Genomic DNA, 23,306 nt, shown 5'->3' on the forward strand with positions numbered 1-23,306 from the left:
ATAGATTTTTCCATCGCAAAGTAAGGACGAGATGAATATGAATATCGCTCTGAGCTGAGCCATTCAATTTGGTGGTGCAATACTATTCAGCATAAGAACTTGAGCACAGACCCTCAAAAGCACTTTAGGTGTCTGATTGTTATTTACAAATCTAATACCATTTGTTACAGTAGGACTTAGATACCCAAATATATAAAAGACCTGGGTTCTGGTTGTTACTTAAGTCAGCGATATGGAAGAGTTCAATTCCAGCTAAGTAAAATCTGTTTCCATTCAAGAGCTTATGCATTTAAAATATTTTGCTTTTGTGAGCTCTTTGTGGTTGAAGTGGGAGCCATTTGAACAGCAACTGATTCTTATAGCTTTAAAAGACATTGACAATCTTTAGTTATTTCATGACAGAATTGTATATAAATTTATTTAATTATGTATTATGGGAATAACATGTCACTGAGATTTCCAAATAGTCTATAACATCAGTGTTTTCATCTGATAGTAAATAAGTAAATAATAATTTTCCAATATAAAGTTTGCAAATTCATCTATTTTTATTTATTTCAGTGTCATGTATAAGATGGTTTATGAAAAACTGATTCAGTGCATACAGTTGCAGAATTCAGTTACTGTAATTAACATTATAATTGTCATGGGAAAACGATGAAAAGTTCCCGCAGACAATTCGATAAGTGCAAAAATAGTCACATTATTACAATTCAGTTTTTAATTAACTCTCTTTAGAATCCTAGAAGTGTATTTCATTATTAAATAAATTTTTGTCTTGAAAGGAGAATTATTTGCTTAATAAAATAATGCCATAAACTTATACTGTGATCTTATATTTTGTTATTAGGGATAATAATTAGGAATCAAACAGATACCTTTGTTCTGTTGAAGAAGCTTTAGGTCTAATTCTTACTTTCATGATTATTTGTCACATATATTTGCAATTTCAGTAGGACAGACTGTACCTAGGATGCTGTGAAAATAAGAAAACGTGAGATCTGCTATTAGTTCTACCACTATATGATCATGCCAGAGCATTTCTGTTCTTTCGGTGTCTCTAACAGATGGTAGTACTCACATCCCATTCTTTTCTTTGAAAGCTTTTGTAGTTGTACAGGAAAAAGCAGTATGAAAGATTGTTATTATTACTCACATGAGAAAGAAGTACTAGAATGTATATGAATTGGCAGCTTCAAGGATTTTAGTTTGTGTCCAAACTCCCACTGACTAAAGTAGTTTTGAGTTTGAATGCAACCATTTATTACCTGTACGTAATAAAATATCGAATGAAATAGACGTGAAAGTAAAAGAACACACTGTTTTCCCTGTTCTGTCTTATACAGGCATGATATGGTCTGAATGTAAAGAAATTTGGTCTCAAGGTCCAAAAGAATACCTTTTTGAGTTATGGAATATGCTTGATTTTGGTATGTTAGCAATCTTTGCAGCATCATTCATAGCAAGGTTTATGGCATTTTGGCATGCGTCCAGAGCCCAGAACTTCGTTGATGCAAATATGAAAGATCTGACAAGTCCAACACTGGAGCCCAACATAAAATACTACACCTATGGTGAGTTGATTGCACATGCTTAAGACTTGCTTCTTGGGCCAAAATGAATTGATTTGCTGTTTTTGTTTACTCCAATACTTTAGTTCTACAATGTACTGCTCAAGAAATTCCCGTCCCTTCTTCTCTTTCTTATCCCTGCTATTTATCACAGTTCCCTTGGCTGTGCTCATACGTCCCTTTGGGCACTTGTAGACATCAGACACTGAAATGATCAAAGATCAAAATAACCACACTGTCACCCCACCCTTTTTCAAGATTATTTTAATCCAGGTCACATCATCTGTTCAGTTACTCAGTGCTATCCCACAAACACTTGTGTTGGTGCAACTGTGAACCTGATGTACTGTAGTGCAGGGGCAGGACTAAGCAATAGGTGCAGGAACTTCTTAAACCTGCTTTGCCAACATAACCAGTGTATCTTTTATATATTTTTTGTTCAGAGACTTTTATATTATTTTAATATTTCTCAATCCACTCTCTTTACCAGCAAGAGAGAAAAATATTAATAAACTTGCTTCACATACATGAGAAGTGACTAGAAGCTATTTTGCCCAAATGAGAAAAAATTAAGCTCTGTTTACTTGTATTCGCTCTCAATACCTCCACATCTCTCTTCCATTTATTAGATATTTTCTCTAGATACTGAATTACATCAGTTTCTATTCTATGCCTCAAATACTATTTCTGATAAGATCACATTTCTTCATTATCCAGGCTGTAGAAAAAGCAGAGCAATTAATGCATATATTCTGAAACCCATTAAATTGTAGTCTTATAAATTTTACTGGAAAATTACAAATCTCATACAAGTTTTAAAAGCAGCTTATTAAATATTAGTTTAGTTTTCAGTAACACCCACTTGAAGAATTTGCTGTTGTTTATGTTCACAGTTTCTGGGTATGACAAGCACAAGCCTTGTAACTTATTTACGCTATACAATACTGCATCATCCAGCAAGGCAGTTTGTGTTCACATCAACCGTGGGTTGTGACTCTGTTATGCACTTAAGCAGAGTTGAGCCATTTTTTTTTTAATGTTTGCATGTACACTGAAGTCTGCTTGGAGAACATCTATGCATGATCATACTAACATGGATAATATTAATAGTGAATATGTAATGCCACAGGTTTTATCATAGGGTAGCAAATATACCTTGGTGGACACCATGTTGAACATGAGCCAGGAATGGGCCCTTAGCACAAAGAAGGCTGCACTAGACAAAGCATTGCCGGTAGTCAAGGAAGGTGATCTTTCTGCTCCACTCAACACTGATGAGCCCACGCCTGGAAGACTGTGTCTAATTCTGGGCTCCTCAGTACAAGAGAGACACAGACAAACTGGAGAGAGTCCAGCAAAGTGCCACAAAGATGACGAAGGGACTGGACCATCTCTCCTGTGAGGAAAGGCTGAGAGAGTTGGGACCTTTCAGCCTGGAGAAGGCTCAGAGAGGATCTCATCAATGTATATAAAGACCTGAAGGGAGGGTCAAAAGAGAATGGAGCCAGGTTCTTCACAGTAGTGCCCAGTGAAAGGACCAGAGGCAATGGGCTCAATCAGAAACAGAGGAGGTTCCATCTGAACATCAGGCAACACTTTTCCACTGTAAGGGTGACTGAGCACTGGCACAGGTTGCTCAAGGTGGTGATGGAGTCTCCATCCTCCGTACTTGGCAACTGGCTCTGGGTGACCCTTCTGTAGCAGGGGGGTTGGATCAGATGACCTCCACAGGTCCCTTCCCACCTCAAACTTTCTGTGACAATATAGCTCATCTGGGAACCTGAAAGACATATGGCTATGAGCCCATAGTGAAACATCTGCCATCTTTGATTTTAGTTATCCATGAAATCTGAGGTAAAGCTAACATAGGCATGTCTGGTTATGCGAAGATGCACAGTGTTTTGCCATACAGACATTTTCTCATTTGAATATAGTGTGTAGTAGCCTTTACAGTGAGGAGCTCAATAGACAAAAGAATATACATATACCTACAAGAAACACACAGCACCCAACAAGGCAATGAATGTGTGATAACTGAGCCTCACTATGCCTAAACGCAGAGGAATTCAATAATTTGTCATGATACTTGAATAATGTCATGACAGTAAATTCCTTGAAAAATATAATTTTCTGCTCTATGTATGGACATTTTGAATAATGCTCAGCACTACTGGGTATGGGTATATTATAAAGCTGTGCAAATAACTGATTTTTTATTAAATGGTTATTTGTTAATTAACAGCTCAAATGAGTGTTTTTCCAAATGCTAGTGATTTCTTTCATTGCAGTATAAATTCATTCATTTTCTGGCATTTACAGTAAACACAGATGACAACACTCTCCTGGGATGTGGTAAACCCTTCCCAAGTTAACCTCTTCTCCTTACCTGAAGCACAACAGTGAACTGAATTTAAGCCTCCCACCTCATGGGAGAATGCCTTAATCTCCAGCTAGGAAGTGTTCGGAATGGTATTGCTTTGGATATCTCCTTCTGACACTTTTCTGTAAATATTTCTTTAAGTATAGGTTTGAACCTGAATATTCCCCTCTTCAGCTGACGGTGTTCCCTATTCAACAGCAGTGTCACCTTCTCACATGATCCAAAGATGTTTGAGTAATTCACACAAGTGGATTAGATTCAATAGAAGAAACTGGTAGAAATGATGATAGAGAAGGTGATAGAAATGAGTGTTTGGTGTATGCCAGGAAAGGACCATTAGCATTCCACTATGAGTAAAAAGATGGAGTAAATAGAAAGAGTAGACAAACATTATTGTTCCCACAGTTTTGGAGTTGTGGGTGGCATTTAATGATCCCAAGTGCCCACAAAGAAACAGTTCATTTCGGATTGCTCAAACAAATCACATTTCTAATTTATTCCATTTTCATCACCTGACCCTGTAAGTGGAATTTTTCATAAATTCTCTAATAGATTGGGATTCAGGTCCCCAAAAGCTCCGAATTTGTTTAGCACCATTGCATTCACTTCTCAGTTACACTGAATGGTTCGCTGTTACCAAGAGAGAGTACTTCGGTGAATAGCCTAAGGTAGACTTTGAAATACTGACCAAAATTCTCATATTTTGTTTCTAGCCAGAATGAACTGGGACCCGTCTGATCCTCAGATCATATCTGAAGGCCTGTACGCAATTGCGGTAGTATTAAGTTTCTCCAGAATAGCCTACATCTTGCCAGCAAATGAAAGCTTTGGACCACTGCAGATATCACTTGGCAGAACTGTGAAGGACATCTTCAAGTTCATGGTGATATTTATCATGGTGTTTGTGGCTTTCATGATAGGCATGTTTAATCTCTATTCCTACTATCTGGGGGCAAAACAAAATGAAGCATTCACAACGTAAGTAAAACTGATTAAACTGTTATGATTGTGGGTATTTTTACAGGAAGATGTTTGCTTGCATTTTATGTATTGTTTACTAGTTGTTTTATTAGGTAGGCATCTCTTAAAAATTCCTTTATCCTGAGTTAAGTAGTGATTTTCTCTCTTGCTCTGATGCTTAAAGGGTATATTTGAAATCAAAGGATGAACTCTTGATCTGAACAATACTAAGATAAACAGGAAAGGTAGGCTTGGAAGGGGAGATGTAGTTGCCCTTTACATGAGAGAGCAGCAAGAATGCCTGTTCCTTTGCCTAGGGATAGACGATGAGCTAGTGAGACATTGTATGCCAGGATTAGAGGGCAGACCAACATAAATGACATTGTAGTGGATGTCTGCTATGGAATGCCTGATCAAGAAGACAAAGTAGATGAGGCCTTCTTCAGACAACTGGAAGAAGCTTCACACTTGCATGCCTTGGTCCTCATGGGGATTTTTAACCACCCTGGTATCTCCTGGAGGGACAAGACAGCAGGGCACAAGCAGTCCAAGAAGTTTCAAGGAGAGCATTGACAATAACTTCCTGACAGAGGTGGTCGAGAAGCTGATGCGGAGAGGAGCTTTGTGACACATGGCTTTTGCAAACAAGGAAGAACTTGTTGGGTGTGTGGAGGTTGGAAACAGCCTTAGCTGAAGCATGAGATGGTGGAATTTGGGTTCCTGAGAAGAGAGAACAAAACAAAGAGCGGGACTACAACCACGTACTTCAGGAGACCAGACTTGGGGCTGTTCAGGGAAGAATCTTGTGGGATAAGGCCCTGAAGAGAAGGGCAGTCCAGGGATGCTGGTTGATTTTCAAGAGCTGATATTTCAGCGCTCAAGGCTGCTCCATCTCAGTGGGCAGGAAATCAAACGAAGGCATCATGAGGCCTGTGTGGATGAGCGAGAGTGACTGATAGGCCAGCTGCTTGTGATGCCACTCAGAAGGACCTCGACAGGCTGGAAAAATGGGCTCACAGAGACCTCGTGAAGTTCAACAGAGTGAAATGCCATGTCCTGCCCCTGGGGAGGAATAACCTCTGGCACGAGGACAGGCTGGGGCTGGAAAGCAGCTTGGCAGAAAAGGACCCGGGAGTCCTGGTGGACACCAAGTTGACTATGATCCAGCAATGCATCCTTGTGTCAAAGCAGCCCAACAGCCTCCTGGGCTGGGGAGGCTTATAAAAAACCAGAAGTACAATCAGACCCCTTGCACAGCACTGTACATACATCAGATGGCCTGGCAGTGCAATCTGTAATAGCCCTCCATGCTCAGGGCTTGTTCTTGGGGTTGTTCAGTGATCTGGGGACGCAGGCTGGGTCAGACCCGGGCTGGCAGGGCAGCAAACTCCCTGTGAGGATGGTCAGCACTGGCACAGCAGAGCACAGCATGGCAGCTCCCTGCAGCACGTGGGAGCAAGGCTGGTTCCTCCATCCAGTGCTACTGTCACCTGTAACTGAAGCAAGGTAATCACTACAGTGTGATACACATGGTAATCTAATCTAATCTAATCCCTCTTTTAAGATCTGCCTCTCCGTAGTTTCCAGTGGCAATAACTTAAATACATTCCTTTTTTCTTTTTTTGAATCTGCCCGTCAAGAGTTTTTTGATATACATTTGTCATGCCTCTTATTTCTGGTTATGATTTTAAGATAGATCACTTGAGTGGAAACTCATTCCTTTCCATGCTCTGCAGCCCTTGCCCACTTAATTTCTGGCTGTCACAATGTTCAGACTGTAGCTGTTATGAAGTGTACTCAGACAGGAAGCAAACTTGGCCACAAGGAAAAAAAATCGCTACTTTATTATTATTATTAGTTAACACAATAGATGAAGTACCTAAAACTGCATCTCACAGATGGAATACTACTAAAGTATTATATGCAGAGAATTCACAACTAAAAATTACGAGTTTCTTAACTTTTTTTTCTTAACAATAAAATCCAAAATGTGCTTTGCAATGCTACTGTGTTTTTGGATATGGGGAACTGAGAACTCTTCACCAAAGCAAGAGAAAATACATCTTCAAAAAGGTGGAGATACTTAGGAAAAGATAACTCAGAGGTTTGGATTTATATATATAAACTGATTAAGAGGAAATACATTTTATTTATATAAACTAACCTGAAAAAAAAAATAAAATCAGTATCCCTGTGCCATCTCTTATTACCTTTACCCTGGATTTGTGGAATAGCGAAAACGCAACTTGGAGGATTACGGTCTGTGAGCCTCATTTTGTGAAAAATCCTGACTTGCAGTCAGATATCCTGTCTTGTTCACAGTTTTGGAATATTACTCATCCTAATGGTGAAATAATTAATACTAAATGAACTAATAGTGCAATTAAAATAAAGTATTTACAGGTTAATTATTTTTGTTATTTATATTCACATTACCAGCAAGCATGTAGCATGTAGATGAAAGTAGTTAACAGCTGAATCATTGTCATATTCTTTGGAGAATGTATATATATCTCCTAAACTCAATCAGATGGTTTTATTGTCAGTCCTAAATATTAGCAATCTTATATTATGCAACAGCCTGTACCTATTAAATCAGATAGTCTATTTGTTCTGCATAATCGCATTATGGTAAAGTTCTATGTAATGATAACGGAAAAATGTGTGCATTGTGTAAAAATGGTAACTGGCACTTTATACAATAACATTATCTAGCTTTTCTTCAGTAACGTATGCATGTGTTAAATTTCTCCTTTCAGTATTGAAGAAAGTTTCAAGACATTGTTCTGGGCTATATTTGGACTCTCAGAAGTTAAATCAGTTGTCATCAATTATAACCACAAATTTATTGAAAATATTGGATATGTCCTTTATGGAGTCTACAATGTTACCATGGTCATTGTCTTACTGAACATGCTTATCGCAATGATCAACAGTTCATTCCAGGAAATTGAGGTAAAAATTCCATTTGTGATGAAATATCACCACATTTACCGTTACAGCTAATTGCCTAAATCTCCTTGAAAATTTTCTTGTTGACATCTTATTTAAGAAAAAGAACACATAGGCTTTTGGAATATATTAGGAAAAAATATTAATTTAGCTATTAATTTATTATAAAATACCTGGAAATTACCCAGCTGTGTGTGCTTGCAATAGTAAGAACTGCTCTGGACTAAGAAACTGCTGTTGAACTGTGTTATGCTCCTGAAAAGGACGGGATACGTTGTGTGACTTTATGAATCTCTCATTTGCCTCAGTTGTAGTTATTATTTCAGTAGTGTCCCTCTTACTGCAAAGATGCTCTAGTTCCTTTGCCTTGACCTTGCAAGCAAGTCTATAACATGCTATTTTCTTCTTTTGTTCAAACGTTTGCTCTAGTCCTCTGCAGTGAACAAAACTTGACAAAGTAATCAGCAGGGCTACTGAAAATCAGCACAAACTTTTGCATGCCATGGAAAATAAGGGGGTAAATCATTATTACTGTTTAGAAAAAAAAAAAGGAAACAGATCTCCAAGAGTTAGGGCATCCCAATCTTTCCCCTTGACACAAAGCAGCAGGCTCAGGTTTTTTGACATTGCTCAGGTTTGGGGCTCTGATTTGGGGCTGTAGCTTTGTCCAGCTTGAGCAGGAGCAACACACATTCTCTAGGGAGGTTCAGATTCTTCTGACTCAGGAGGCCACAGAACAAACTGTGAGGTTCAGAGCAATAAAAAACAGGCTGTTATGAAAAAATATGTTGACTGGACACAAACAGCTTCTAAAAACAGCTACAGCAATATTGAGTCATGTCCTTGAACATGATGTCAGTCCTTTCTGCAGAAAGCCCTCTTGAAATTTACAGGGAGGAATAAAGTGAGTGTTTTGGTTATTGTAAATGCTAAATGTAAACCATGATGATGATAGCATACCTGATTTAATGATATATTCCAGCAAGCGGAAGGAATTCGGTAAGAATCACCTCTTTTTTTAATGTCATGTTTAAATGTCATGAGTAGAATTTTCACTTAAAATTCTGATACTATGTCTTCTTCACAAAAAAAAGATAATACACTAATTGCTGCAGAAGAGACCAGTAAGATAAGAAATCAGAGGTGTAGTCTCATTTGAGAGATTTGCATTTTTATTATGTTATCAGGGGATTTTTCCATTTTATTTACTGAGCATGGCAGTATTCCTAGCAAGAGACTACTCAGTCAGGCCCTGGCTGATGAATTTGAGTGTTGCCTTGAAGCTTTAACTTGGGCATTGTATCGTGTGCTTTTAAGTCAGAGCTTGCTTTCTTACCAAAGTGTTTACAAAGAGCACCAAAGAAGGAGATCTGTCTTTGTGATTCTGTGTTGCGGAATATTAGCACTCATTATTGAGTAACCAATGTTTAAATCAAATCCACTTTGTTCTTCTGTAATTGCATAATTTTAAATGGATTAATAAGAACAGTTCCATTAATTGCAATTTGGTTTTCACAGATTATAAACAAGTTCTTGATCTGTTTGAGATTAACTTCAGCCGATTACATCTGAGTCACACATGAAGTTTAGCTAGAGCATCTCCAAGGTGGTATTAACAGTGTATTAACAGCCATGTTTCTGCTTTACAGGATGATGCTGATGTAGAATGGAAATTTGCAAGGGCTAAACTTTGGTTTTCTTACTTTGAAGAAGGCAGAACTCTTCCAGTACCCTTCAACTTAGTGCCAAGCCCAAAATCTTTGCTGTATCTCCTACTCAGAATAAAAAAATTGATTTCTAAACCATTTCTGTGCCAAAAGAAAAGCTTTCAGGAAGATGCAGAGATGAACAAGGTAATTGCAGGGTGTGTATACTGATGGCTGATTTTAAAAGATAAATCCAATTTCAACTTTCTTTTTCTTGTTAATCTGTTTTTTCTGATGAATTTCCCTACATACTTAGTCTCTGCTGAAGTCAGTCATTATATGTAGGCTGAAATTCTTACTTTATTTTTTAAATATAAATATCTGTCTACACCTGTAATTAGTCCAAAAATATTATTGTAAATTTACAGTTCTTCCTGCTTCCTGTCAAAAAATGAGAGAATAATTCAGGCCAGGAGAGACTTGAGAAGGTCTCTGGTCCAAGCCCCTGCTCACTGCAGGGTCACCTCAGGTCAGCCCAGGTTGCTGAGGGCTTCATCCAGTCTGGCCTTGAAAACCTCCAGGGATGAAGACTGAAAAACCTCTCTGGTCAGCATATGCCACAGCCTGACTGTCCCTCATGGGGAAGAAGTTGCTTCTTCTAGCTCTCATTTGGATTTGTCCATTGTCTCTCATGCTCCTGTCCTGCAGGACAATGAAGAGCCCAGCTCCATCTCTTCAGTGACCTCCCTGTACACACTGGGGGCTCCTGTTAGGTATGCCTGAAGCCATCTCTGCTTCAGGCTGAACAAGCTCAAATTCCCAGTGTTTCTTTGCAGGGCAGATGCTCCAGCCCCAAACATCTTGGTGATGCTCTGAGCTGAGCTTGCTCCAGTGTTTTAATATCTTTCTCACCAACCCCCAAGTCTCCCAGGTCCTTTTCTGCAGAGCTGCTCCCCAGCCAGCCAGGCCCCAGCCTGTGTTGTTGAAAGAGTTGTTTCTTCCCATTTGTCCTTATTTGAATTCATAGGTTTCCTGACAGCCTCATCCTCCTGGATGGCATCCCTGTCCTCAAGTCAGTCAGCTGTTGCCCACCAAATTTGGCTTTGTCAGCAAACTTGACAGGAGTGCACTTCAACACCTCTGACACCTGATTGTTGATAAAGATGTTTAAAAGGGCAAGTCCCAGGACAAGACCCCTGTCCAACCCTCTAAGCCCAGCCATCCAGCCAGGATTTTGCCTGTCTAGTTGTCCACCCATCCAGACAGTAACATTCTAATTTGAGTACAAGAATACTCTAGGATACAGTGTTAAAACCCTTGCTAAACTCAATGTAGGTGTCATCTCCAGCTCTCCCCTCACCTGCAAATCCAGTAATTTTATCTCAGAAGCCAATCTGGATGGTCAGACAGGTTTTAGTCTTCATAAACCCACATTTACTGTTCCCAGTCACCATCTGCTCTTCCATGTGCCCAGAAATGTGCTCCAAGAGGACTCAGTCCATTATTTCACCAGTTACCAAAGTGAGCTTGAGTGGCCTGTAGTTGCCCAGATAATTATTTTTGGCCTTTTTTGAAGATGAGTTTGGCATTTGTCTTTCACCAGCTTTTGGAGACCTTACCCAATCTCCATGATCTATTAAAAAATGATAGTGTATTTGCAAGGACTTCATCTGCTCTCTTGGCACCCATGGATGCAGCCTGTTAGGCCCAGTGAACTTGCCTGGGTCAAGTCCTCTCAAGTATCAACTGGCTTGACCCTCTTCCATGGGTGGTTGTTCTCCTCCTCCTCAAACCCCTTCACTAAGCACATAGGCCTTGCAAACTCTTGGTGAAGCACAAGGCAGAGAAGACATCAAGTCGCTCAGCCTCACCCAACTCTGCTGTCACTAAATCCCCTGCCCCACAGGTCCACATTTCTCTTCTTCATCCTTATACTGCTATTGTAGGAGTCAAAGCTCTTCTTACTGCCCTTGCAAATGTCAGCTTAAGGTGAGCTTTGGCTTTTCTTCCACCACCCTCACATGCCTGGGCCCAGTTTCTAAATTCCCCCTTTGTAGCCTGTCTCTGCTTGCACTGAGAATGCAGCTTGCTTTTATTTTAAAGTGGTCTGTTCTCTCTTATTTACATGACAAGTACAGTAAAAAGCACTTGAGTTGATTCTTTGCTGTATCTCATGGACTTATTTAAAGAGTTTGTAGTCAGTCTGTTTTTCCTGCATTGTCTTGGTATAAATTAAATTAATTGCTTTAGGAGAACAGGGGGCATAGCACATGGTGTAAGATGGTATTGGACGTGTAAAGACTAGCCTGAGTGTAACGCCTTAGAGAAGAAAAGCTTTGCAAGACAACTGATGAGATGTAGTGGATAGAAAGGTGAGCATATGTTAACATTCGCATAAAAAAAAAAATGACAGATTTGTCATGGTGGCAGAATCAAATGTGTCATTTATGGAACTTTATAATTTGGAAGGATCTTTGTTAAAATACGCAGTAGTCTGAGCAGAGGCCTTCAAGGTTCGGAGTTCTTGAGTCTATAGTCAAGAGTCAGTAGACTGAGGGTCAGTAGAGAAATTACATGCATCTGTCAGCTCTCTGTCACCAATGTGACAAGCACTTTTTCCATCACAGGTGTCAGTTGAGGAGTAAAAAAGAAAAGAAAGTGGTTGCAATCCTAGAAGGAAAAGATGGAGCTGAAGGGGGAAATTTGCCTCTGACAAGCCTCTGCCTCTGGTTAAGTTCATAATAGTCTATAAAAACATAGATATTACAAACACTGTCACTGAAGTCAAGATTGTTATTAACTTGAGATGTCTCGTGTGCTACCAGTAATTTTTCTAGCATTTCACAGATCTCAATTTTATTTGGGAAATCTAATCCTAATGTATTTAAGACCCAACAGAGGTGATGCCGCATTTGCTCAAGTTTTTGATGACTCTGACATTTGCAAAACTTTTCATCAAGCTGCTTGATACAAATTGATTTCATTACTTCCAAAAATGATAAAGTCATCACTGAAAAATTATGACTTCAAGGATATGCATATAAACTTTAAATTGAGTGATGGTGAAAAACAAATAATCAAAGGATTTTTTCTTCCTAATTCACTTAATTTGTGACTTTGAGAAGCACATAAGTAAGTTAGAAGCTTATTTTTAATGACTTTTTAAAATGAAATTCATGTTCCCATAAAACAGGTATTCTTAAAAATCCCATTCTTGCACCCGAAGGAGTGAAGCTGGATTCTTATCATTCCTTTCCAAAATTATATTCAAACTTAGCAATTCATATGGCTAGAAAGGTGCAAAGTGTAATAATTACCAGTTCTAGGTAAAACAGTTACAGCTGTATTTGCTTTTACAGCCATCCCTCTGAAACAGAGCTGTGAGGATGCAGCCATGGTTTATCAGAATTTTTTCCTAGCCCTGAATTAATTTTTAGTCTTCAAATATTAATGCTTTCCATTTGATGCAGATTGTAGTATAATTAACACTAAATGAGCTGCACTTACTCCCCAGCCAAAGAAGCTATAAAACTGCAAATCAAATTACAAAAAAAAAAAAAAAAAAAAAAAAAAAAAAAAAAAAAAATCTTTTATGTTGGAAAACATAGAGCAGCTGAGTCATATCTATTAATTCTTCAGTTTTTGCAGCAGAGCGGCTGATATTGCCAGATGATTCCATTTTTACTTATCTTTTGGACCACCACATACTGTGGAGCTGACTTTATCTGAATCTTAGAATAAGCAGCATTACTTAGAATGTCCTGAGTTGGAAGGACCCACAGAGATCAAGTCCAAGTCCTGTCCCTGCATATGACAACCCCACAGTTCACACCATGTGTCTGAGGGTGTTGTCCAGTCTCTTCTTGAACACTGTCAGGCTTGGGGCCGTGACACCTCCCTGGGGAGCCTGTTCCAGTGTCCACCACCATCTGGGTGAAGAACCTTTTCTTAATAACCAATCTAAACCTCCCCTGGCACACCTTCCTGCCATTCCCTTGGGTTCTGTCATTGGTCACCAAAGAGATCAGTGCCTGCTCCTCCTCCTCCCCTTGTGAGGAAGCTGTAGCCGCCATGACATTTCCCCTTAGTCCCCTCTTCTCCAGGCTGAACAAACCAAGTGATTTCAGCTGCTCCTCATACAGCTTCCACTCCAATCCCTTCACTGACTTCATAGTCCTCTTCTGGACACTCTCCGGTAGCTTTAGATCTTCTTTATCCTATGGTGCCCAGACCTGCACACAGTGCTCCAGGTGAGGCCACGTCAGTGCAGAGCAGAGCGGGACAATCACCTCCCTCAGCTGGGATAAGAAAAAGATTAAAGATTTGTTAAGACCAGACCCAGGACTTGGTGGCTGTGGCTGTGCTAGTAAATTAAAGGTGACAGGGAGCTTAGCCAGTTCAGGAATGGCTTGCCCCTATTCATGTAGTAGCATTGCTGTAACCTATTACCCCCAGACCTTTCCAGTTGCCAAACGGTGCCTCGGGAGAGAACCAGGTGCTCTGGTGCAAGTCCTACTTGGGAGGACACTAAAAGTTCACTGGTAAAAGACATTGCAGGGCAGTACCCAGAAATGTTAACACACTCTTGAGTTTACTGATTCAACACCAGACCATGGTTCTTTCTCCTGCAGAAGCTGCATCTTCAGTGCAAAAGCAGCAGCAGCACCGGGGTGAGTGTGAAGACAGGAATGAAGGCGGGAAGGGGGGAAGCAGCCAGCTCTGCTCTGATTACTGTTGGCAGAAAACAAAAACCCAGACGCTGCCCATGCTGAATGACGAGTGATTTATGTAGCTGTGTTCAAAATGTAGTTTGCCAAAAGCTAATTTCTTGAGACATACCTACATATAATAACAAAAGCTCTGAAGGTGTTTTCTTTCAAGCTGTTGATTAAAACCTGCAGATTTATTCTATTGCAGGCTAGAATTGGTGTTTTAAACATCAAGTGAACAAGAAACTCAAACCAAAGAAGGGGAGAAATAAATGAAGAAAAAGGAGAGTTTTAAAGAAACCTGCTTTGAGTTTTATTCTAAATTGAAAAATTGCCTTGTGAATGAGAAATTTTATAGTTTAAGAGTCAGAGAACTTGTTCATCTTCCTGAGCTGAAAGCTTATTGTGGCAGATGACATATTTAAGCCTTTTTCTTAAAACATGGCCCTTCAGAATAGAAATAAGGAACAACTAATTATTGAAATCGTTTTAAACCCTCACTCTAATAATAATAAAAAAGTTAACTTTTACTTTCCTAGTATAAAACAACGTTTCTGAAATTTTCAAATTTCAACACATAAGGACAAACCAAGTTGTTTTCTGGGAACCCACAATTCTGGTTCAAGCATGCACAATTTACTGGCATTCCAAGTTGTCAGCTGCTTCTTAAAACTGGATTTTAAGATGTTTAAAAAGTGCTACACAAAACAGCTAGACTGATTACATTACTGTTCTGATTTCATTGAATTTTAAATAATACTAGAAAACGCGAGAATGAGAAGCAAGTTTATAGAGGAAGGTGTTTTCTAAGAGCAACTCCAAGTATACTGCATTTCTTCCTTTACACAACACTCCTGGAGGAGATGTTTTTGTTTGGATTTATATCATTGCTTTATTTAAATTACATTTATTTTCCCCTCCAGTTACTCATGTGCAGATGTTCAATATATATTCACTTAAAATATGAATTGTAGTTCAGTCATTAATGTGACAGGCTGAGTTTACTATAGTGGTAATTCTTGGGAGAGGAAGAAGCCATTGGTGTGAAGATTAAAGGGAGTTTAAAAATTTTGTGTAAAAATGAAGTTACAATGAAATCTTGGCCATCTCTGCCACCAAGTGGTCGTTCAGCAATGTACAATACATGTTCTCTCCTTTTACTGTTACTCATAGGCAGATTTAATGAAGTTACACACTTCTGATTTACCTGCCGACTTTCAAGGTGCAGTCTGTATTTAATTAGAAGCAGATTATTCTGTTCAAAAAAAGCAGAGTGCTACTACATTATTTCAAAAAAAAAAGTGCATTAGGAAACCAGGAGCTGAAAAAGCAGAGAGATTGGTTTTCTCTTTTAATCTAGTAGTAAAGGTGAGGGCCAAGAGAGTATTATTAGTTCTAAAATCCTGGAAGACAGTGTTTAAACTGTTGTGTAAACACAGACGCATAGTTTAAGACATTTAGATAAACTTCTGTTTTCTAAAACATATTCAAAACATTTAAGGTAGCTTTATTCAAGCAAGAAAAAGCAACACTAATTTGCCATTTTTATACATCTTTAATGCCATTTCCATCCAAATTCAGGTTAACATGTTAGAGATAAATATTTATTATTTATAAATCTATTTATATATTGCTCCTGTCATTGTTTTCACTTGGTCAAAGAAACATAGTCTGAATAGATATATAATGTTTTTAAAGTGTGTGTATATAGACCCACATATCTTTCTAAAGAAAACTCTGAATTCCAAATTCAGTGTCAATCTTATATTAATTGCGAACATGATCCCATGGGATCCAAGACACTGCCCATGGTTTAAAACAGTAAAAATTTTACTGGACTACGTGTAATTACAGAGGACTGACTTTTTAGTGACAGTCCCACTTATTCCTCATCCAGATCAACCATTTTTTATTTTTCTTGTACTACTACTCATTGAACTGGCCCCATGATCAATCTAATGTAAAATCATTTATTCTGGTTTGGTAGTTGCTCTTCATTCTTACTGCAGTCAAGTCACTCAGCTTGACTCTCAGTTCGCCATTTTGTGATGCTTTAGTCCTTCTCAAAGATGTAAATCAGTAATGAAGCCTGCACATTGTGTGCTTGGTGTGATGCCCTTTCCTTTTGGCATGTGTAGTAAAGAAGGTGCTACTCAGAAATGTCAGCTGATAATATTGTGGTCCCTGGCATGAACTTCATAACCAGTTACAATCAGCCATAAGTGCGAGTGAGGGGAGGAGCAAACTCCTCGTCTATTTTGTGGTAGTGAAGGTCACATTAATTACAGACAAATGCTATGAAAGAAAGGGGCAATGGAGTCACCTCTCCTTCCTTGGCTTCTCCCACACCCTGCCCTGACTCTCCCTTCTCCATTGCCTACCAAGCTGCCTTCTCCTGAGGTGGAACCCCCTCTCGGGCACCCAAGGAGCAAGGGAAGGTCCGCAGGGATGTGGCTGCTCTGCTCTGGTCCCCTGGGCCTGTGAGGAGCAGGTGAGGTGCAGAGTAAAGGGAGAAAATCTCCCAGTTCTTGCTTTCCAGCATCACAATCTGAAAGGGTTTGCTCCATCTCTTGTGATGAAATTCTGCACAGTTACGAGGACTTTACCACCGTAACTTAACACTCCCCAAATTGAGCTTAACAGTTAATATTCGTCATATGATATATGCATGAGCTAATTAAACCATACTGTTCTTCTGTTTAATTTGTACTATAAATAACATTTCCATTCCAGCTTGGACAAAGGAAGCAATCAAGTATAAGAAGCTCAGATGAAATTCACTTAAACAGTTTAAACAATCCTCCAAGGCAATACCAGGTAAAAACCAGTTTATTTTCAAACTGAATTAGTAGAACTGGCAGACCGACAGCATAAGGACAGTTTTGAATTTATATTAAACAATATGAATCAAGAATAAATCCACAGACCTTGTATGTATCAGAAACAAACGCAGTGATTTAGATATTTGCAGTAGAATCAAAGGGTGTTTTTTCCTCTCCTCTGTGTTTCTTTAATGCTACTCTTATAGTGCAATATTTTAAAGTGCTAGAAAAATATTTTTAATTTTAGAGACAGGTTGAGTCCTCAACTGCTCAGTGCAAATTAAGAAAACTAAAAAGAAACAGAAGATTTTCCCTTTCCTTCTGCTGAAGCAGCTCAGCTTATTGTGCCATGCCTCTATATTTTAATATCCCAAAGACTGCAAATATCTTTCAGCCTTTATGCTATCAATACAGTCTGTTTATTCTTTGCCTCTAAACAACTGCAGTGCATCTTTGTGCAGTTAAGTATAAAGAGAGCCAGCACAGTCCACATAGAGCTCAGCTATTCTGCTCCAGAGGGTCCTCCTTTCCTCCCTGTAATACTACAGAGCAGGTAGAAAGGAACAAGCAAGAGCTGCCTGGACAATAAAACAAGATCATCTGAGTGCAAAAGCAGAAACAAAACAAATAAGCCTTTTTAACCATAAGACAGGCTAGCTGTGCTTCACTCTTATACAGTGTCTGCACAAATCTACTCCAAAGCCTCCCTTTTCCACAGACAATTTCATTATGACTCAGTGATAGATATTAAGATTACAAATTTATCCCTTAAACATGAGGATGTGTGGCTTTGTATTTGAAACATTCTTGGATTATTAGAATAAACAGTACAGCTGCTGATCTCGCAAGCTGTAACAATGGTCTGGAACCACTAATCTGGGATGTTTCACAACCACCTCTAGTCAGGTCTGTTACTGTGGAGACAAAAGCAGACACATAAACCTTTTTTCTACCTTGTAGTGAAAGAGAAGCGTTATTGGGTTGTCATGGGTTACATCATATGAAAATATTAAACTGCAAGATAGGAAAATAGGTCCTCAAAGGTAATTAGATATCTTGTTCTAATTCAAGTAATTTGAACTAATGGGAGAATCAGGAGCAGAATTCATTTTTCCTGGAAAGGTAAAATTTACATCTAAATTTACTGACCTAGGTTCCTCTTGTTATTGGCAGAGAGGGTAGTCATTCTAATGGTGTGATTTATTTGATCAGTTTGAACTGTTTGAGATGAACTGTGCTCTCAGCTTTGCTTTTACTATCCATAAAGGGAATTAAAGGTAACTACCACAGATAGGCATACATGCATAAGAAAATATCTGCATTTGATTACATGAGTCCTAGCTGAGATGCTTAAATGGCTCAGAATTATGGGTCCCATTTTCTCTAAGTCTGACATTGGGAGAAGATAACTAATCAAATATAATATAAAAATAGATTAAAATTAACTGATGGCAAAAGGGTTTAGCAATTAAAACCACTAGTCAGGGTCATTATATCTGGTAGCAATAAAGGCTAGGGTGTTTCGCCAACATGGAGATCAAAGCAGCAACTGTATTAGTCATTTTCATAGACTCCAGTAGTAGGTTAAGCTTCATGAATTATAACTTTCATAAGGTGTGTTAGGTTTTCTAACTTTCATGTACATATATGTGCAAAATCATGAAGTTTAAGTATCTACTGTAGATGAAAGCAGAGATTTTTGCAGTATGTTAATTTAACCGGGCAAGCCCTACACTGAAATGTCTGAATGCAACAGAAGGTAACAGAGCTCATATTTTGAACTGTCACAGCAGTACTAGAAAGTCCAACTAAGGAAAATTTTTTTCTTTTTTCTCTGCAGAAAATAATGAAGCGTCTCATTAAAAGATATGTACTGAAAGCTCAGATAGATAAGGAAAGTGATGAAGTCAATGAAGGTGAGTATGTTGATGGATGGTATGTTTATCTCTAATCAGAGAATCAAAACAAACTAAAGTGGTTACATAGGCCACTTGAAAAAAATGTTTCCAAAATACTTAATCCAATTGGCATGTTTACAAGTGCAAGATATAAAATTAACATGAAATTGAAGTTAAAGAATGGATATGACGTTCTGTCTCTGCTGTGCCATCAAAAACTATCATTGATCTGATGACTTCTTGTGGAAAGTGTTGCTATCTTTCTAGTAATGCTCATGCATTTCCCATGGTGAGGCTGCATTTAATGGCAGCAGCTGGTTTGGGGCACTCCCAAATGAATTCTCCCATGTGTGGGTATGTGTTCTTATTGGAGATTCATATATGGAGATACACATGCTTCAGCTTTTTTTTTATGTGTGATTTATTAGCTAGAAACAGCTGGTGAATGTACTTCACATAAATGTTCTAATCTGTTTGCACCCCTCTGATGCTGGAAAGACACTAAGTGCAGCAGGAGAAGGACTGCTCTCTTTTGGACAGTGAGAGGCTTTGTTGCTGGCCAGGAGGACTCAGGACCCACTGATTTGCATTATCTGCAGAAAAGGATCTGGGGGTGTTAGTCGACAGCCGGCTGAACATGAGCCAGCAGTGTGCCCAGGTGGCCAAAAAGGCCAACAGCATCCTGGCTTGTATCAGGAATAGTGTGGCCAGCAGGACCAGGGAACTGATCATCGCACTGTACTCAGCACTAGTGAGGCCCCACCTTTAATCCTGTGTTCAGTTTTGGGCCACTCGCTACAGGAAAGACATTGAGGTGCTAGAGACAGTTCAGAGAAGAGCAACAAAGTTGATGAGGAGCCTGGAGCACAAGTCTGATGAGGAGCAGCTGAGGGAGCTGGGGCTGTTCAGCCTGGAGAAAAGGAGGCTGAGGGGAGACCTTATCGCTGTCTACAACTGCCTGAAAGGAGGTTGTAGCATGGAAGGGGTTGGTCTCTTCTCCCAAGTAGCAAGTGATAGGACAAGAGGAAATGGATTCAGTTGCACCAAGGAAGATTCAGATTGGATATTAGGAAAAAAATTCTTCACAGAAAGGGTTGTGAAGCACTGGAACAGGCTGCCTATAGAAGTGGTGGAATCACCATCCCTGGAGGTGTTTAGAAGACATGTAGATGTGATGCTTAGTGTGATGCTTAGTAGATGTTTAGTGGTGGACTTGACAGTGCTAGATTAATGGTTGGACTTGATGATCTTAAAGGTTTTTTCCAACCTAAATGATACTATGATTGTATGACCTCTCTTGCAGCAGAACAGCAGCTTCCATCTAACAGATCATTTGAGTTTTGTGAGCTGATACGATCTCTTATACTTTTTTCTCATGCACATTTTCTGTTTCAACAAAGAAATACAGAGAGAACAGGTGATAACTGTGAGATATTTGGATATGCCGGGGTTTTTTTCCCTTTGTTTCTTAATAGTGTGATCTTCTAATATCTGTTACAGGTGAACTGAAGGAAATTAAACAAGACATCTCAAGTCTCCGGTATGAACTCCTTGAGGAAAAATCTCAAAATTCTGAAGATCTGGCAGAACTTATAAGGAAACTTGGGGAAAAACTGTCAATGAACTCTAAGGAAGAAGAAAGCAAGAGATAACCTAAATGTTTAAGAAATGCACAGAACATGAACGATTCACTTAAAGCCATATTTCTGTTTTTCTCAAGTCTAACATTTCTACAACAGATTCAGATATTAGATTATTCCAGTTCTTTATTGAAAAACACAGCGGCAAATCCTCTCAGTCTGCAGTAGGGAGGAGATACCACTTGAGTAAAGACATTTGTCTTTACCTGCTGAAGAAGAGTTAATTTGAGACTATTTTAATATTCAATTTATCTCCTTTAAAATTCCAATGGAATCTTGATAAGCCCAGTCATGAAAGATTAAAAGCATAAATCTACACTTTTCCTACATTAACTGGTTATTTTTGCAAATTTCCTTTTGTAGACATTCTTACATATATTTCAGTGAAGCAAAAGAGGAAAATTCCAGGCTTTTACATATTTATATCAAAAGCTATTTAATTTTTCAAGCATTCCCAACTGGCAAAAAAAAAAAAAAAAAAAAAAAAAGTTAGCTGCCTTTCTTAAAAATGTGCAGGATATTAAAGTAATTTATTTGAACATTTCCTTCAAGATGTAGATATCAGAATACTCAAAGCACTGTGTCATACTTTTCCCAACTTATCTCTGTCACTACTGGACTATCCTGAAAGATACCTTGGTTCCAACGGGAGTTAGTGCATTAAGAAAGAAATATTTTTCACCAAGTTTATTGCAAAGCTATTGGTGAGGCCTGAAGAAAACTTCTTTAATCCAAAATAATTAATGCCTGAAGTTCTAATCTGTTGCAGCATTCCCAAGCTCTCCAGCTTCTATGTCTTGAACTAAAAGTAGCAAACTGCAGGGTAGGGGTCTGAATGTAAAGCTGGTAACATGTTTATTTAAGATGGAAGATACTAAAATGTTAGGTGCAACACTATTGAATTCTGGGAATTTCATGCATCGGCGACCATGTTTCTCCACAGTTAAACTTGTTTAAATCATTGAATTTTGTTCTGATCTATCCATAGCAAACAAAAACATGTTGTTCCAAAAGGTCATGAAATTTCATCTTCTTTGGATTTGCATCCCTTCTCCTTTTTTTCCGCCGGAGAAAGCTCAGCTCCTGTGCTGTATTCCTCCTTGTCATCAGCAGAAGCCTCCAACACTTCCCCCTTGCCCACTGCAATGCTTGTTCTATGTCTTCTGTTTAACTGGAGAAGAGGTGGCCCATGCCATGTCTCTCTGATACTTGTGTGACTAGCCAGCTAATGTGTCTATGCAGGACAGTCAGCTGGTTTCAGGCTAAATTCCGTTTAATTTTTCCCTCTGTTAATACAGTAATTTGGGTTTCTTTCTTGTGACAGTCACCGATTCTGGGACTGGTAGAAGCATGTATGACATTGGCGGTCTCTGCTCTTTATCAAGCTTGGTTGAAATTAGTGAAAGTGCTGTAAAAAAATTCTGACAGGAACATCAAGATGTATAATGCACCTGTAGAAGCCTTGTATGTTTAGGAAACAAGGCTGAAAATGGATGGTCAGTAATTAATTTTAAATTACCTTTGTGAAACTAATTTATTGTGGAATGTATCAGAATGTTTCTGCCTCTCCCGTTTAGACTGAAGGTTTATTCTTATTTGGTTTAGACTAGTTTCTAGCTGAATTTACTGATAGTCCTGTTTAAAAAAGTGCAGGTGAAGTCACTGTATATTTTCAGGGAAAAATTAAATAGTATTAGAGCAGGTTTTGAAATCACATGAAGACAGGTGGAGGCGAGGGGCTGTGTCCTGCCTGGAGAGCAGTGGGAGCTCTGGAGGTCGGCCTGCCCCGGGAGGTTTGTTGTGATTTGGGGGAACTGCTCCGCCTCCTGCTTGGCCCATTAATCCAGCCAAACATGGAGCGTGTGGGACAATCTCTGTCCTGTGGGCCTCGGGTATAATGAACTCAGGGTTTAGAAATTTTAAAGCTTCTTCCTCTGAGGGAGGAGAAGTAAAGTGAAATTTTGAAAGATAGTAGAGCAGTGTATGTTAAAACCACAGTGTGCTGGCCTGAAAAAACAATTAGCTGATTCCATAACTCATCTTTGATCGTGAGAAAGCATTACCTCACAACCTGCAGTGTTTCCTGCGGAGATCAACAGGATGTGCTGCGGGCCCTGAGGTGACCCAGCTGGCTGCTCTTTGCAGAAACACTCCGGTTTCTGTGGCAGCTGTTGCATGGAAAACAAAGGCAGTTGTGGTGGCCTCAGGCTGGAAGGCAGCGTGACACTAACTTCACTGCCTTTCGGCTCCTGGATGGTTTCTGCCCATCTCCCCTGGCCAGAACTGGCCACCCACCGATTTTGAGTTCCCGCTTGAGTATTTTGTGCCTGGTTTTCTGAAGCGGTGGGTGAGCACTTACTGCAGTTCTGTTGGGTGACCACGTTAGAGGCCATGCTGCTCAAAGCAGATCTTCTGTTGGTCGGAACTTGAGGTAATAAGGGCAGTCAAAGTTCACTTTCAGTAATCAAAAGTCTTTGTTTCTGGTCATTGTAATGGACAATTTCAGTCTGCGATCTAGTGCTAGATGATGGTAAAACCTTCAATCTCCATAAACCAAATGTGAGGAAATACATAAATACAGTTTAAGATCCAGGCACTTTTAAAGTGAGGATTTTTATTACAGAGGTAAAATGGACACTGTGAATTTGTTTAAGCCCAAATTTTGACTTATCTTAAGACTATAAGATCATAATGTATATATTGTATTTCATGAAGAAAATACATATGG

General features: G+C 39.1%; 1 protein-coding gene across 1 annotated transcript in view; it reads left to right on the top strand.

Moving 5' to 3' along the window:
* TRPC6 (transient receptor potential cation channel subfamily C member 6) overlaps window positions 1–21,791 on the top strand; it is a gene marked incomplete at its 5' end in the record, with an annotated part of 97,465 nt that extends 75,674 nt beyond the window's left edge. The window contains 7 exons of the mRNA XM_082064331.1: window positions 1,347–1,574; window positions 4,665–4,929; window positions 7,671–7,866; window positions 9,513–9,716; window positions 16,952–17,035; window positions 18,881–18,956; window positions 20,439–21,791. Of these exons, the coding sequence (XP_081920457.1) occupies window positions 1,347–1,574; window positions 4,665–4,929; window positions 7,671–7,866; window positions 9,513–9,716; window positions 16,952–17,035; window positions 18,881–18,956; window positions 20,439–20,590 (1,205 nt within the window). The 3' untranslated portion in view covers window positions 20,591–21,791. The remainder of the gene's footprint in view (window positions 1–1,346; window positions 1,575–4,664; window positions 4,930–7,670; window positions 7,867–9,512; window positions 9,717–16,951; window positions 17,036–18,880; window positions 18,957–20,438) is intronic.
* Between the last annotated feature and the right edge of the window lie 1,515 nt (window positions 21,792–23,306).

Source organism: Streptopelia decaocto (assembly GCF_964273445.1).
Source record: "Streptopelia decaocto genome assembly, chromosome: 1".
Lineage (NCBI taxonomy): Eukaryota > Metazoa > Chordata > Aves > Columbiformes > Columbidae > Streptopelia > Streptopelia decaocto.